This window comes from Labeo rohita, chromosome 21, assembly GCF_022985175.1.
Source record: "Labeo rohita strain BAU-BD-2019 chromosome 21, IGBB_LRoh.1.0, whole genome shotgun sequence".
Classification (NCBI taxonomy): Eukaryota; Metazoa; Chordata; class Actinopteri; order Cypriniformes; family Cyprinidae; genus Labeo; species Labeo rohita.
This window is the reverse complement of record NC_066889.1, coordinates 19,675,938-19,692,825: the sequence shown is the minus strand read 5'-3', so window position 1 is coordinate 19,692,825 and position 16,888 is coordinate 19,675,938. Positions and strand designations below refer to the sequence as shown.

At 38.7% G+C, this 16,888-nt stretch overlaps 2 protein-coding genes across 12 annotated transcripts in view; both read left to right on the top strand.

Moving 5' to 3' along the window:
* The first annotated feature begins 692 nt into the window (after window positions 1-692).
* Window positions 693-10,990, top strand: brd3a (bromodomain containing 3a). Of its 5 annotated transcripts, none has more exons than XM_051094024.1 (12): window positions 693-813; window positions 2,708-3,085; window positions 3,666-3,803; window positions 3,917-4,052; window positions 4,172-4,359; window positions 4,949-5,317; window positions 5,399-5,527; window positions 5,614-5,820; window positions 6,189-6,257; window positions 7,309-7,526; window positions 7,624-7,907; window positions 8,910-10,990. In XM_051094024.1, the coding sequence occupies exons 2-12, from the start codon at window positions 2,885-2,887 to the stop codon at window positions 9,014-9,016; spliced, it is 2,046 nt and encodes a 681-aa protein (XP_050949981.1). In that variant the 5' UTR covers window positions 693-813; window positions 2,708-2,884; the 3' UTR covers window positions 9,017-10,990. The 5 variants fall into 5 exon arrangements, with proteins under 5 accessions (XP_050949981.1, XP_050949982.1, XP_050949980.1 ...); XM_051094025.1 differs by having other exon boundaries at window positions 4,946-5,317; window positions 5,614-5,805; XM_051094023.1 differs by having other exon boundaries at window positions 4,946-5,317.
* A 3,802-nt stretch (window positions 10,991-14,792) lies between these two features.
* Window positions 14,793-16,888, top strand: part of vav2 (vav 2 guanine nucleotide exchange factor) — a 194,183-nt gene continuing 192,087 nt past the window's right edge. For 5 of the 7 annotated variants that reach the window (XM_051094019.1, XM_051094021.1, XM_051094017.1 and 2 more), the window contains exon 1: window positions 14,793-15,925. In XM_051094019.1, coding sequence (XP_050949976.1) covers window positions 15,722-15,925 — 204 coding nt within the window. In that variant the 5' untranslated portion in view covers window positions 14,793-15,721. The remainder of the gene's footprint in view (window positions 15,926-16,888) is intronic. The other 2 variants (XM_051094022.1, XM_051094018.1) reach the window with 1 other exon arrangement.

Sequence of the window (16,888 nt, the reverse complement as noted above, 5' to 3'; positions counted from 1 at the left end):
TAGACATTATATATATATATATATATATATAGACATGGTGATACTATAGTTTTTTTAAGCATGTTTGGGAAGAATGGAACAAAATTCAGTTGCATGGTATGTATCAAAGTGCCATCATTTGAGAGTACCTCTATCCATCTTTTTCTTCAAAGCAAAGGCCTTGATTGAGACTTCCGGTTCTTTATCCGTTATATGTAAATAACTAAAAAGAACAACAACGTGCAGTAAACGATTAAACTGTTTGCACTACAAACCAGTGTGCTCACAATTAAGATAATTCATTAAAATAATGTGGTAAGACACACCAATTTGCAATATCAAGCAGCAAAATTAGCTGTTTTGTACAGCTAAAAATAGCTGCAAGCGGATGAGACCGAAAGCCAGACCCATAAAAATTTACAATGGGAAGAAAAAAGTGGATGAATGAAGTGGGGATGTGCTAGATCTGTGTTATTTTAGTGATATGTTCAGTGATATTTAGATAAAAAAAATCAAACTGTGTGTCGAGGACCCCCAGGAGGACACAAGGGGGTGCTAGGTGGTTTGTGGAAATAAATAAATAACACTTTATAATAAATGAATGAAGGAATAAGTAAGTAGATAAAAATAGATTTAAATATAAAATTGTTAAAATAAAAAAACCAAAAGGTCAGACTAGTACTAAAGAGCAAATGGTTTGGCGTTGGACATAGCGCGCCAATGCGCATGCGCACAACACTCCGTGTACCTCATCTCTGTGCTGCTGCCCAGCCTCCAAACAAGCGACGAGCCACTGGGATCACCACACGCTAGCCCTTCTCCTGAAGCCCCTGAGTGAGTAATGTACTACATTTTTATTTAAACAATGCCTTTTAGCATAATAATACGAATTTCACGTCAATATTTTACTAGAGTCCTCGTTCAATTAGTGAATCTCACGGGAAGCCGTTAGCGAGTGGCTAGTTGTTTTCAACAAAGCGACAGTACAACAAAGCCTCGCTGAAATAACATGGCCAAGTTCACTTGTTTACCCGCCGAGCCGTTGTATGCTTCTTTATTTACTTATAATCTCTATTTCTGTATATTGGGTTTGGGTGTGCGTCAATAATAGGGCTTGGGAAGGTGTTGAGACGGTCAGTGTGGATGCTAACTCGGTTAGCCAGCTTCAGCTGCGCGCCATCTTTACGTGAGTGACTGACTGTGCTAAAGCTAATCGGGTGCTCAGTTCAGCGCGCCCGCTCTCTTTCCCTCCACTACATGCACGGATATAACAGAAGGCAATTTATTTCATGTATATGCTATCTGATGGCTATATTTGTGGGTGGAGGCTGGTGAAATATAAAGGCGGTGTTGGAAACGATTCAGTTTGATTAATTGCTCTCATAGTCGTGGCATATGCGTGCAGCAGTTAGATGAGAATTCATTTTCTGTTGAATATACCCGTCTAGGTTTTCATACTCTTGCTGTTAGTGAACTCGATTTTTTTATATATATAATAATTATTTTAACTTTATTTGGAAATAATAAGTGGACTTAGTCCGGTGAGGCGGCATGATTGTTTACGCGGTAATGCTGCGACTGCTGCTGTCGTTTCAAACAACTACACACATGTGCACTCATAAAGTTTAGCTAATGAAAAGGAGTAGTATAAATCTGTAGTTTACACCATTCTGTCATCATTCACTCATACCCAAGGTTTTACAAAACCTCCATGACTTTTTTCTTCTCAGAAGAAGTCTGAGTCAACATTTGCTTACATTTTTTTTTTCCTCCATATAATAAAAGTGAATGGTGACTAAGCGCTCCTTTTGTATTCTACAAATAAAAGTAAACCATGCAGGCTTGGAACAACAACAAGATTAAATCACGACAGAAATTTAAGTAGGTGCTTTCGAGGAAGGATGACATGTCAACAACAGAAATCAGAAATCTGCTCTGTTATTATCTGTCAGCTAATGGATTAATATCTCAGTTTCTACACATGTGAGATTCTTTACAAATTGAAATCCAGTTGTTTGTTTGGGGAAGAATGATCTGACATGAAAATACCATGATCTTGTTAAAATTAGGCTAATCCATTATTTACAATCAATTTGATGATTACATTTTTTACAATCAAAATGTCAATCAGGTTGACCTCTCTGTGATATCACTTTTTTTTTAAAAACTGTAATAAGGACTGTTGTACAATATGGAATCTGTGCATGGCATAGCTGTCTCTAACTTAAAGCTTGACTGGCTGGACTATGTATTTCCTTACAGATTGGCTTCCAGAAACACAGAAGTGTTTATTTTGATATGTTACAGCCAAGTATACATTAATGCATTATTAGTGTTTATCAAATTATAATTGTATTGTTCTGGTTTTGATATGTATTAATGAAATGTTATGGCCTGCAAGGTAACTTTTGGAAAAAATTCTGACAATAAAAGTGAATGAGATGTATGCCATGCTTTCTTATAATCAGCTGCAAGTTCGCTTTCATAACTGTCATCCTTTAATCAACAACTGGTGGATAGTCTCTACTTTTCTTTTCTTTTCTGATAATACGTTTCACTTAAATGTACCTCAACGTGGAATAAAAGATGTTGCTGCTTTCACTTCATTGTGGCTTAAAGTGAGAGTTATTTTTTTTATTATTATTTTTTTAATGCTGTTGCAGTATTGTTTGTCTTCAGTTTAAACAGCATATTTATATTTTGACTTATGTCATGTTTCTTTTTTTAGAGGTCAAAGGTCGGGTCCTGCAATGGGATGTGGTCCCTCTCAGATGACTGAAGAGCTTAAAGACAGAGAATCTGAAAAGCATAAAGATAAAGCACATTGAAAATCAAAAATAAGTCTGCCTGTGCAGAATAAGAAAGACCCCTTCCCTGTTAAACAGTTTTCCCCATTTTTGCCAAAATGTCAACGGTCAGTTCAGCAACCCCAGAAGCTCCTGCAATCGCCAATCCTCCACCCCCTGAGGTGACCAACTCTACCAAACCTGGCCGCAAGACTAACCAGCTGCAGTACATGCAAAATGTAGTTGTCAAGACACTGTGGAGGCACCAGTTTGCATGGCCTTTCTACCAGCCTGTTGATGCTGTTAAACTTGGTCTTCCGGTGAGTGGATGTGATAGAGAAAGTTCAATGTCATATGTGACCCTGGACCACAGAACCAGTCATAAGTGTAATTTTTTTTTTTAAATTGAGATTTATGAATATTGATGCATGGCTTATTAGGACAGGACAATATTTGTCCGAGATACAACTATTTAAAAATCTGTAATCTGAGGGTGCAAAAAAATAAATACTGAGAAAAGTTCTTAGCAATGCATATTACTAATCAAAAATTAACTTTTGATCTATTTATGGTAGGAAATTTATAAAATATCTTCATGGAACATGATCTTTACTTAAATTTACTAATGATTTTTGGCATTAAAAAAGAAAAATCGATCATTTTTACCCATACAATGTATTTTTGGCTATTGCTACAAATATACCCATCCTTCTTATGACTGGTTTTGTGGTCCATTGCTGTTTTAGCATCCATCATTTTGAATAATTACAAATCTATGTTCTGTCAATTGAGTTTTTGCCTTTGAGAATGAGAACTTGTCACTTAGCGGATCCTGATTGGTTTTATATAAGAATGTGATGTTTCTAATATAAAAGACTTTGTCCTTTATTTAATATCCAGGACTATCACACGATCATAAAGAATCCAATGGACATGGGCACCATCAAGAAAAGACTGGAGAATGTGTACTACTGGAGTGCAAGCGAGTGTATGCAAGACTTCAACACAATGTTCACAAACTGTTATATTTACAACAAGGTATGGCTTGGCACAGTCTGGTTTAAAACTCAACGTGTTTACACTATACATGTTTGGAGGAGAGGCTGCTTTGGGAAGTGCAATCCACATTTATTCCTTGTTGGTTTTCTCAGCCAACAGATGACATTGTGTTGATGGCACAAGCGTTAGAGAAGATCTTCCTTCAGAAGGTGGCCCTGATGCCTCAGGAGGAGGTTGAGCTTCTTCCTCCCGCCCCAAAGGGCAAAGGACGCAAACCAGGAGGGCCTGGTAATACTTAAATAGTCTGCATGATGAATTGATCATACTATTCTACATTCATGCATTGGCAGAAATCTTTTGTTTTTTTTGTTTTTTTTTCCTCTCCCTCCCTGATCATACAAATGCAGGTCAGCAGGATGGGGCTGTCTCCTCTGGCTCACCCACATCTGTTTTCCCTGGTGCCACCTCACCGAGCCCACAGACACCAGTCGTGTCTCCAGCTCCAGTGCCCACCATCACCCCTAGCTTACCAGCTGTACAGAACACAACCCCTGCCATGATACCCAGCATGCCTCCATCGCAACCCACGGTCAAAGTAAGTTGCAGGACCTCTCAGAACATCACTTAAAGGAGAAGTTCACTTCCAGAGCAAAAATGTACAGATAATTTACTCACCCCCTTGTCATCCAAGATTTCTTCAGTCAATAAGAAATAGTTTCTTGAGGGGGAAAAAATTCAGGAATTATCCCCATATAATGGACTTCAGTGGTGCCCCCAAGTTTGAACTTCCAAAATTCAGTTTAATTGCATCTTCAAATGGCTCTAAAAGATCACAGCCGAGGAAGAAGGGTTCGAAATGAATGTTCGTTTCGCTAGATAAGACCATTCTTCCTTGGCTGGGATCATTTAGAGCCATTTGAAGCTGCATTTTGGAAGTTCAAATTTGGGGGCGCCATTGAAGTCCACTATACGAAGAACATTCGTGAAATGATTTACTCAGGAAACATAATTTCTTATCGACTGAGGAAAGAAAGACATGAACATCTTGGATGACAAGGGGATGAGTAAATTCTGTAAATTTTTTTGTTCTGGAAGTCAACTTCTCCTTAAATATAAATGCGCTGACATTGCCTCACCGTCGTCTTTTTGTCTCCCCATGTGTGGTTTGTTTTGTTTCCTAGAAGAAGGGGGTAAAGAGGAAAGCAGACACAACCACCCCTACTACCTCTGCCATCACTGCCAGCAGGAGCCAGTCACCCACCCCTCTTTCAGAAAGCAAACAGGGCAAGGTGGCCTCCAGGCGAGAGAGCACCGGTCGCCCCATTAAACCACCTAAAAAGGATATTGAGGATGGCGAATTAGGCATACACGGAAGCAAAAAGGGCAGGCTTACAGAACAGCTCAAGTACTGCGAGGTCATCCTTAAAGAAATGCTTTCAAAAAAGCACGCTGCGTACGCCTGGCCTTTTTACAAGCCTGTCGACGCAGAAGCGCTCGAGCTGCATGACTACCATGACATAATCAAACACCCCATGGACTTGAGCACAGTGAAAGTATGTTGAATTTGCACACTAAGTTATAGTGTTGATTGTTCAGCTAGTTTTTTTTTTTCATCTAACTTTGTTTGTTTGCAGAAAAAAATGGACAGTCGAGAATATCAAGATGCACAGACTTTTGCTGCAGATGTCAGATTAATGTTCTCAAATTGTTACAAGTACAACCCACCTGATCATGAGGTGGTTGCTATGGCCAGAAAGCTGCAGGTGTGTCCCCCCCCCCCACCTCATTTGGCAATATCTCCTTTTAATTTCTTTGAATTGTTTAATGACGTTGTCTTTTAATCTTTCAGGATGTGTTTGAAATGCGGTTTGCAAAGATGCCCGACGAGCCAGTGGAGGTGGCCGGGGCAGGCGGTGTAGGCGGGGCCGGTGTGGTCAGTAAGAGTACTGTCAGCAGTGAGAGCAGTGGCGACTCCTCCACCTCTGACAGCTCCGACTCCGAGGAGGAGAGGGCCACCCGGCTCGCCGAGCTGCAGGAACAGGTGGGTGCGGAACAGGTGGGTTTCAAAACAAGGACCAAGTACCCTTAACCTCTCCAGGCTCAGAGATGCCTCCTGATGTGTCAGCCCTTCTGATTATCCTTTTCACACCATACCAATCAATGTTCATGCTCTGAAGGACGTGGAAGGGCTTCCACTTACATAACCCTTCCTTTTCTTTCACAGCAAGCACCTCTCTGCTTTGTTTGGATTTTGTATACTCGTAGAGCTGAGTTTTAGCCCTCTACCGCAACCAACTGCATATACTGCTTTGCATTAAATCCCAGAATGCTTAAATGTAGATCTAGTAGCATTTTATGTGGCTTTGTTTTTGTCTTATTGGAGCTCTATATCATACTTTCTTCCCTTGCCATTTTCTTTACCAGTGTGTCTCTTTGGAGCACCCCATTGGTAGCAGACAGGGGATAAAAAACGGGTGCACCAAGAATAATCAGGTGATTTTACTTTTCATTTCCCTGTCCCTGCTTATGAACATTGTGTAATAGCTGTACATTTGCTTTTATTATTTATATTAGGTGGTCAAGCATATGATATGGATGGTGAGATCAGCGGTAGAGGGTTAAAAGCAGCAGAAAAATATTTACTTTGTTGGGTGGTGTTGGGAAACCGGACGTGTGTGTGTTTAGGATGGAAGCTGAAAGATTTGGGAATGAATAGATAAATGTGTGTGTTTGTGGAGCGTGTATGTGAACTCTCTTTGTTTGTGTTGGCTTGCTTTGCATTTAGACAAACTCTTACTAGTTCCAGAAAGCAGTAAGAAGCTCTAACTGCCCTTTATCTACATTTATGCATTAATGTGACCTATATTTATAAGGACTGTTTTCTTAGGATGAGACCCCAGTCTGGTGGTATTCTTCAGTGCTTACTATTGCTTTGTGGTTAATAGGGGTGTAACAGTCTGGTATTGTCACAGTCCACTGTTTTGATTTGTTCTGTAAATATCAGATACGTCGATATGCATCAGAACGGAGATACTGTTTAGCTGTATTGCAGTGCTGTTAACCAATTCAATTTAATTGGTTGTGATTTGTTTTTCAAAGAGCTGTATATAGTAAATGACAGAGGCATTGCTAGACACAAATGTGTTTAACCTTACTTTGAGTTGTAAAGGGCAGAATTGCTTCCAAAAGCTTCTTTTGTGTTATTCTTGATATTTCTTTCATTCTGACATAGTCCATTCTTGGAATCACAGATGATCACAGGCATGAATGATTTTTGGTTGTCCAGTGTTATTAAAAAGATTTTGGAATGATACCATATGATTTAGGTAATAATTAAGAAATTATACTATTATTATTACTTTATTGGAGTTGTTTTGCATGTTTTTTCTATAATTGAATACATTTGTTTCTTTGGCACTGGAAAACCAAAATGAATGAAGTCTTTAGTTGTCTTTGATAACCAAATGTAAATGTCACATACAGTAAGTGATGCTTTGCCTGACTTGGAGCAGATCACTAACACCCCCTTCTTGGCTCTCCCCAGCTGAAAGCTGTCCACGAGCAGTTAGCTGCTCTTTCTCAGGCCCCTGTAAGTAAACCAAAGAAAAAGAAAGAGAAGAAAGAAAAAGACAAGAAAAAGAAAGAGAACAAGCACAACAAATCCAAGCCGGAGGAGAAACCCAAGCCAGGACAGCCGCCGAAACCAGCCCAGCAGAAAAAGGCTCCTGCCAGAAAGGCTAACAGCACTGTTCCAGGCAACAGGTTTGTTTTTTTACAGCTGTGTTTGTTTTATTGATTGAATCTAAAATGATCAATTAAGATCTAAAGAGTTTCTGCTGTATTGATGGAACCTTCACAGGCAACCAAAGAAGGGTGGCAGAGGACCAGGCTACGAGTCTGACGAGGAGATGTCTCTCCCCATGACGTATGATGAGAAACGGCAACTGAGTCTCGACATCAACCGGCTGCCTGGAGAGAAGTTGGGCAGGGTGGTCCACATCATTCAGTCCAGAGAGCCTTCACTGCGGGATTCCAACCCGGATGAAATCGAAATAGATTTTGAGACGCTCAAACCTTCCACTTTGCGTGAGCTGGAGCGATACGTCAAGTCCTGTTTACAGAAGAAACAGAGGAAACCTCCACGTAAGTGCACACTCTTGGCCTACACATACAGCGAAATGCAAGACTGCATTTCTGTCACTATATGGGCTGTTCTACAGAATTGGTCCAAAGTTAGAAATGTCTTGGAAAAAATGTTTTTTCAAAAAAATTCTAATAATTGTGCAGTTAAAGTTTTGGAATATTCGTATTCTTCCCAAATTTGTCAAAACCAAAACTGTATTATATATAATTTAATAAGGGTTATATCGACCCTTTTAAGATTTTGCATACATTATAACATCTTAGTTGATAATTCAGTATGCATTATTTTTGACAAAACATCTCATGTTTCAATAGTGATAGCACATTTTCAGTAGTGACAGCAATGCTTGGGTTGTGACCACATCATATTATAGAATTTTAACTTGCATACTAAAACACTACTAAAACATCCTAAAATACAAAAAAACTGTACTAAAATAGTTAATTTCTCCCAAATATGAGGATTATGCGTTCCTTTTTGTCACTACCGAAACAATTCGTTGTGACTGTTTCAGTAGTGACACATTTATGGAACAACACCCAAAAAAATCAGTCATGTCCCTACCGAAACTTCACCATATGTTTCGGTAGTGATGATTTTAGATACTTTTGAACCTAGCTCAAAGATTCTAATCAGCACATGGTTAGCTAGCACAGTTATGAACAGTGGTACACATAAAAATTAAATGTTACGGAATCACACAGATTTTTCAAACTTTTGAACACATTTACCTCAAAATGAAGGGGCATCTAGGTATGAGAGAAAGGGACACATGAATATTTCCTAATTCTAAATTTAAGGGTGTAGTTAAAATCGGTCTCAGCCAATAAACTAAAACATACACTGTTTCGGTAGTGAAATGGAAATGTTGTTGTTGTTGTTGTTGTTGTTGTTGTACAGCAGTTTGCACCAATTCTGTAGATTGGCCCATATAGGTAACTTTGTGCAAACACGGACTTGGTTTAGTTCTATAACCAATGTTTCTCTCTGTTTGGCTTCAGAGAAAGGAGGCTCAGGCCCTTCTCGGCTCAGCGGCAGCAGCAGTTCTTCAGACTCGGGCAGCAGCAGCTCCAGTGGCTCCACTTCAGACAGCAGTGACTCCGACTGAACACTTTTTATTTACTTTTTTATTTTTTTAAAAACATTGTATGCAGTCAAGGTTGTTTCCCCTCTGAGACTTTTTATAAGAAAGAGAAAGAAAAGAGACAATAAAAATGCATCATGTCAGAACTTTTTTTTTTTCTTTTGGAAATGTCAAGAAGAAAATTTACAGCTAAAAAAGCAAACCAATAAATTGCTTTTTATTTCCACTGACTCTGAAAGGGATGTCCAAACCTAAAACTGCAAGGAGAGGAAGTCTTGAAGCATACTTCACAGTGCATATTCTCTTTCCCAGCATCGTGGTAATGATGTACATTACCACTGCAGACTTCCAACAGTCATCCCATCTCAACAGAGAGAGCGGAAAAAGGAAAGCTCACCCTTTTTATTTTTGATTTGACTTCTGCACCAGTCTGTTGTATTTATTGTTTCTTTTTTGTTTTTGTTTTTTTGGTGGCCTCATATTTTCCCCATTGGGCGCTGTGCCATTTTTGATTTATTATTCCTTCTTTGTATTATTGTCCTGAAAAGTGCGTCTATGAAAATCATGCCTTTCCTAATAATGTCACAACACTTTTAGGTAGTCTGGGAAACAAATGGCTTTAATTAGGCATAACAAGCTCTCTAAATTTAATTTGGCCATTATTATAGCTGTAGAACATTATTAAAACAGATTCCTATACTCTCCAGCTAAATGTATGGTTTGGGAAAATATTTTGATGGGAATGGTAGATTTGGTGGTTTTGTAGAGGTGCTTTACAATGACATGGGCATGTAAATCAGTAAGCTGGATCACATGCGGACTTCCTGTCTTATTAAACGCCTTGGTCAGCAATAAATATACAGATTTCCAAGTAGTCACATCTCTTATGACTGACATTTGTACATCAGATAATTTTAGATAGGGCTTGGTGATGTGGATACTGACACCTGGAAGCAGTAAATGTGTCATTTGTACCTTTGATCTTTACTGCCGTATTGTGATAATTATGTTTATTTCAATGATCGTTAAATCACAGAGTCTTCCTCTTCTCACTCTCTTGCAAAATTGATTCATGAATGTAAGTCTACAATAGATCTTATGATTAGTATGCCGTTCCAATCATTTGGTTTTCAAACAAGTTGTTTCCCAGTCACTCCACTTTGGATTGCTTTACTATCCGATGTCTCTTAGAATAACTATGCGTATGATTATTTTCTGAAGTGTTTGTAAGATATTGTAATGTCCTCTCTAATTACTTTTTAAAAAAACAAAACAATTGTAAGTATTGTAAAGGGATATTTGTTTCGTTTTCTGATACATTTGGTTTATGGATGGGTGTTCTGATGACTAATAATTGCAGGATCACTTGATTTTGTAATCATTTTGACAAAGCCAAAATTCATGAGGGACATGTATCTTTCAGACTAATTAAAACACTAATAGATGTAGTCAAAGCATAATTATTTTAAGATTAATCATGTTATTAATGATTTTGTTGTTGTCTGTTTGGGTGCACACGACTACAAAACTTCCACAAGTCATTTCTGAGTGTGATACAAATATTGATCAAGTCCTGTCTGGTTTCTAAGACTGATTTCTTTTAGAGACTGAAAAAAAAAAAAAAATATATGACTATATAGATAAAGTATATATAAATATACAACTTAATTTCTTTTTAGGCCCTGATTTGAAAAGAAAGTTCCTTTTATATTTAAAACAAAAGTTTACTTTTTATCTTTGACATGCATGCTGATTTATTGTATTTTTCTTAAAAAAAAATTGAGCTGTTTATAGTTATACTGTAAATGTAAGTCATGGAAACAACAAAATCAAGAATACAGTGTGAGTAGATTTAGGCTTGTTTATTGCGATACGGGCCGGAGGGTTAGGACGTTGGGTCGAGGAAGTGGTAGAGGCAAACATTTGATGTAGTTGCCTACCTGGAATGTCTTGTACACGGGGTACTTTTTTCATAAAATAAATGACAAATGCCTTTTACTGTGTTTACTTTCAATTTCTGCTGAAGCTTTTTTCAGTATCTTACTATAGCTCATCATTTGATTAGTTTTAATAGAACGTACAAATGATAGAAACTACATGGATATTTTGATATTTGGTGAAAGTAGTCAATCACATAATGATAGAAGTGTCATTGAGTTCATGACCACTGAACTACCACCTCTGACCACTAGATGGTAACAGTGTCCCATTTCTGCTAGAGTATGGTATGATTGATAGAGCTTTACTGGAATGTTACAAATCATTCTAAGAGTAGTTTTATATTAATCCTCCACAAAATAACTGTGGTGTCTTTGGGTGTTATATAACCCCAAATGGATCACATCCATTTTATTTCCTGTAAGTAGATTTTACAAACTCATTAACTACTGGTTAATAGGGAATAACAGAAGTGATACTGGCCCAGTCTCACATCATGTATACTGTACATTCTTAGAGTTTATAGTCACACTTTCTAAGATGAGAAACGTGACCTTGCTGCAGTGTTTAGAACATGGTACCCACTAACACAATACTGCAGCGACCAAGATGGATCAATGCTTTGAGTCTTGTGACAGCTACTCAAATCTGCCTCAAAAAGCCATTTTTCATTCTGAATGTGCTTTACCTAGTTTTCATATTGGTCGCAGGGCAAAACAGTCACAATACAGCAAGTTTTCATGAGGACAAGCAGAACATACATGTCTCATCTATGTAACGTTAAATACTTTCACTGAGGTGAATAAGGGGCTCCACGAAAATGGAGTGAGACTTTTACTGTTACTGAAACGTATTTGGATTGCACATGTGCTATATAAGTTACTTATAAGTAATTATAAGTACACATATTAAAGGGGTCATGACATGAGAAATCCAATTTGGCTTATAAAATCCTGCAAGTTTCATAGCTTAAAGGGTTACTCCACACCAAAATGAAAATGTTGTCATTAATCATTTACCTCCATGTCGTTCCAAACCAATAAAAGGCTCTTTCGTCTTCGGAACACAATATTTTGGATGAAAACCGGGAGGCTTTTGACTGTCCCATTGACTGCCAAGTAAATACCACTGTCAATGCCCAGAAAAGTATGAAAGACATCGTCAGAATAGTCCATCTGCCATCAGTGGTTCAATCAGAATTTCATGAAGCTACGAGAACACTTTTCGCAACCTTCCGGTTTTCATCCAAAACATCTTGAATTGTGTTCCGAAGACGAACAAAGCTTTACTGGTTTGGAACAACATGGGGATTATTGATTAATGACAATTTTTCATTTTGGGTTGGACTGACCCTTTAAAACGTTCTACTTATAAACAGCATTTATTCAAGCTTCAAAAAAGTCTGGTTTGGATCCGATGTGCAAGATGACGTCACACGGGCATAAACATTTGCGTAAACACTGCCCCCAAAGCAAGGCATAGTCAAATATGGTCATCTTCTCACCATAGGCCCCGCCCACTGGCGTTCAGGCGCTTAACGGCTAAAACTGTGAATGCGAGTGTCCTGTTGCATCAAAAGCTAATAGAAATTACAATTTGTTGAAAGATGATGTGGTACTAGATCTGACTGCAGCTGCATCACAAACTGTAAGTAAATGATTTCATAATGCTTTGTCTGGGAATTGCATTTTTTTTATCATGTTGCCAAAACACTCACATGCAATAGCAAGGGGGCGGGGCACTGATACTGTGCTCTATGCAGTGACGTTAGCCAATCATAACAGTGGCCGATTACTGACATGCCTTAAGGACCCGCCCCTTAAACCAGGTCGTTTTAGACAGAGGGTCAAAATAAGGGCTAAAAATAATCATTTTCCACATATTTGTTTGTTTTTTGTGCAAAAAACTTTATTAACATTATAAGTAAACCTCAAAGAACATATTAAAATAATAGAAAAATCCAATATGTAAATTATTATAAAATTATTATAAAAAGAGTTTCTAGAGTTGCCTTCGCAGCCTTCGAAGTCACTGCCTCATAAGGCAGCGAGGCAGCAAGTCAGCTGACTAGGCTTTCGGATGCAGCCACTGCCTCCAAAGCAAGGCATAGTCAAATATGGTCATCTTCTCACCATAGGCCCCTCCCACTGGCGTTCAGGCGCTTAACAGCTGAAACTGTGAATGCGAGTGTCCTGTTGCATCAAAAGCTAATAGAAATTACAGTCACTGCTGCTATCTTGTCTACACTGGATACAGTTTACAGATGCGGGTTCGCTTTCTGACACAGTCCATGCACTTGAGGGACAAATGGAGTGAAAGAACACACTTTGGCGCGTTTTGTGTAAACAGCTCGTTCGCATCTTTGTACAGATATCAGAAGGATCCCAGCAAAGGAACAAGTGGATAGTTTATTTTTAGTGGCATCCCGGATCGTGTCTGAGGATTGTTCGTTTTGTAAAGGAGGCACAGTGTCATGGTGAGTTCACGAAGAAACATTTGTTGAAAGATGATGTGGTACTAGATCTGACTGCAGCTGCATCACAAACTGTAAGTAAATGATTTCATAATGCTTTGTCTGGGAATTACATTTTTTTTTATCATGTTGCCAAAACACTCACATGCAATAGCGAGGGGGCGGGGCACTGATACTGTGCTCTATGCAGTGACGTTAGCCAATCATAACAGTGGCCGATTACTGACATGCCTTAAGGACCCGCCCCTTCAACCAGGTCGTTTTAGACAGAGGGTCAAAATAAGGGCTAAAAATAATCATTTTCCACATATTTGTTTGTTTTTTGTGCAAAAAACTTTATTAACATTATAAGTAAACCTCAAAGAACATATTAAAATAATAGAAAAATCCAATATGTAAATTATTATAAAATAACAGTTGTAAATGTGTCATTTAATGACACATTCCACGACCTCAAGTCTGTCGTCAACAGGACAAATAGAGTGATAGAATGTTTGATTTGATGCGTTTGGTTTAAACAGCTTGTTCGCGTTTATGTACAGATATCAGAAGGATCCCAGTAACAAGTAGATAGTTTATTTTTAATGGCATCCCGGATCATGTCTGGGGATTGTACTCAAAGAAAGTTCACAAAGAAACACTTGCTTAAAAATGAAGCAGAACTAGATTTGACTGCAGCTGCATCACGGTAAACGATCTGGAAAATGCTTTCTGAAAAACACTCACATGCTATAGTGAGGGGGCGGGGCGTTTATACTGTTTCCCATGCAATGACGTTAGCCAATCTAACAGTGGCCGATTCACGACAAGCTTTAAAGGACCCGCCCCTTAAATCTGGTCGTTTAGACAGGGGGTCAGAGTGAGGGTTGAAAATAATTTTTTTCCCCCACGTATTTATGTTTTTTTGAGCAAAAAAACTTCAATAACATTATAAGTAAACCTCAAGGAACATACATTACATGATTGAAGTCAGACCATTCCATAGAAAAAGTAGCCTGGATTGCATAGCAATAACAATACGCAAATCATTATAAAATAACAGTTGTTTGGTTAATTTAATTATAATTTTACATTTCGAAGAGTTTAAGCTTTAGGGCAATCTAAAAGCAAGGTGTTAAAATAAAATAATGAGTCAATATATTTATTTGATTTTGTACAGTCAGTTATTTTTGCACAGTAAACCACTTACATGCGAGATGATAAAACAACAAATAAACAAACAAACAAAAACACACTTTGTTCACGTTCGTTTTTATTGGGATGTCTCCAAAATTTCCTGAATAATAGCATTAGTAAAAAGCTCTCGTTTTGTTCTTGTAATGTGACCGACCCTCTCCTCCTTCTCACACGTGGACGAGCGCAACCGGAACCCAGATGCGATCTCACCACCGCGCGCCCTTTCTCCTGCTGCTACGCGCGCGCTCACGCTTGCTTCTCGCCTGCCCGCCCGCACTCACGGCTCACGCGAGCGGAGAAATCAAAACACTTCAACCATCTACACTGAGATGAACTGAGAAACAACCGAGAAACCATCGCGGCTTAACGGACGACTGTCCAGCGCCAAAACCTCGCGGCGTTTCTTTTTCTGTGGAGGCGAAAGGAGAGGAACGAACAACAGTTTTCGCGTTAAAAACGCCAGAGTTTGTGCATTTGACTGAACGCTGTGATATTTCCCTCAAGAAGTTTTAAAAACAAGTTTGGACCGGATTCTGTTTGGAGTTGGACGTTTCTGACGCTTGTGAGGAGCTAACGTTATCTACTGAAGAACATGGATTTATTCCTAATTTTAATGGAAAAACTTTGAGAAACCGTCCGAAATTACGTGTAGCAGCTGCTTCGCAGCCTTTCCATCATTTGTTGTTGTGAAAATATCTATTGTAGTCCTGAGAGGCACATTTTTTTGCTGTGACAGGACGCGTTTACAAAGCCAAATATGTCAGTCCATGATGAAGAAGAGGAAACTCATCTGATTCTCTGAGGGGAAAACACATCCTAATCATATTTTAACATCTTACTGCACCTTATTTCTTCGAGTTCGCCTTTAATTTAGGTTTATAATTGGATTATTTCGTTATACGAAGTCTCGTATAGCTCTATAGTGCATAGCGCTCAGCTGGATTTAATTCGTTAAAAAAGTTGTTACGCTTACATCCCTTTGAAGACCATCCTTACGCAATTGACCTTAGGCACTTTAGTGTCCTTTGAACTAAAGAGGAACTGGGATAATTTTCCCGTCAGCTTTATCTTGGTACGTGCGTCAAACTGCCAAGCTTATATAGTTTTCGTTTCTGCCAAAATTCTGCATCATTTCTGTCAGTATGGAGGAGTGGAGACAGTGCGGTCGCTGGCTGATAGACTGTAAGGTTTTGCCCCCCAACCACCGGGTCGTTTGGCCCTCAGCGGTGGTGTTCGACCTGGCCCAGGCGCTCAGAGATGGGGTGCTCCTGTGCCAGATGCTGCACAATCTGTCTCCTGGATCCGTGGACCTAAAGCAGATCAACTTCAGGCCTCAGATGTCACAGGTACGTTAATGTTCGTAACTGTGTTTTTAATGAATGTATTTTAATATGTAGGAATGATTGATGATAGTATTGACAGCCGGAGAATGTGCAGTATTGTTCCCTTAGGTTGCCACTTCTGATTCTTATCAACAGGGGTCGTTGTCGAGCATTAATAGCTGAGCAATTACAAATAGAACTGTCATATTCGATTAATCAATAATGTTATCTGAACTACACCTTTGAGGGTTTATAGTGTCACTTTAAGATGATGACGTTTTACCCTTGAAAGCTTATTAAGTATCATTTTAGGCTCTCACAAACACACGAGTGTCTTTGAAACTTCACTTAGATAAAAACCAAGCGAGTATAGTTGAACATCCTTTTGTGTCACTGTGCATACTGCATAGAGTATAAGCCTGATCATTTGATTTGTAAGTATATAAAGCTGTGCAGGGTTTAAAAGGTGAATGTGTTTAAAGGTGGGCCAATGCTCTTATCTCTATAAGCATAAACCAGGAAAAAGCAGCAAGTTCTTTATGGGTTACGGGAATTTGGCTTTCAGCCAGTGATTTTTGTGAAGGAATGTGTGGTAAAGGCTGTTCCTACCCGTAAATGTGACGTGTCTGAGAAGTATGATGTAGCCTTTTGTAAGTGTTGACTGTGTTGAGAGGTTTTAAACACACGTCCCACTGTCTCCCACCCCTTTAGCATGTCTTGTCAGTGTTGAATAGGGTTTCTGTCCAGAAATTAAGCCCTTATGTCATGTAGTCTGCATAACTGTGCTGTGTTGATTGATATTTGCATTGGTGTCTGTCTACTTGTAAAGACATGTAAATACGAAGATGAAAATGAATCCTTGTTTTATAAACATTGGGTTTTGCTTCCAAATCTTTCACAGGTTTTAAATTACTGTAGTGATTTGCAGATTTATGTGTAGTTGGCAAGTACTTTTGACAGTGTGACATCATGCAGTATGATAGGAAT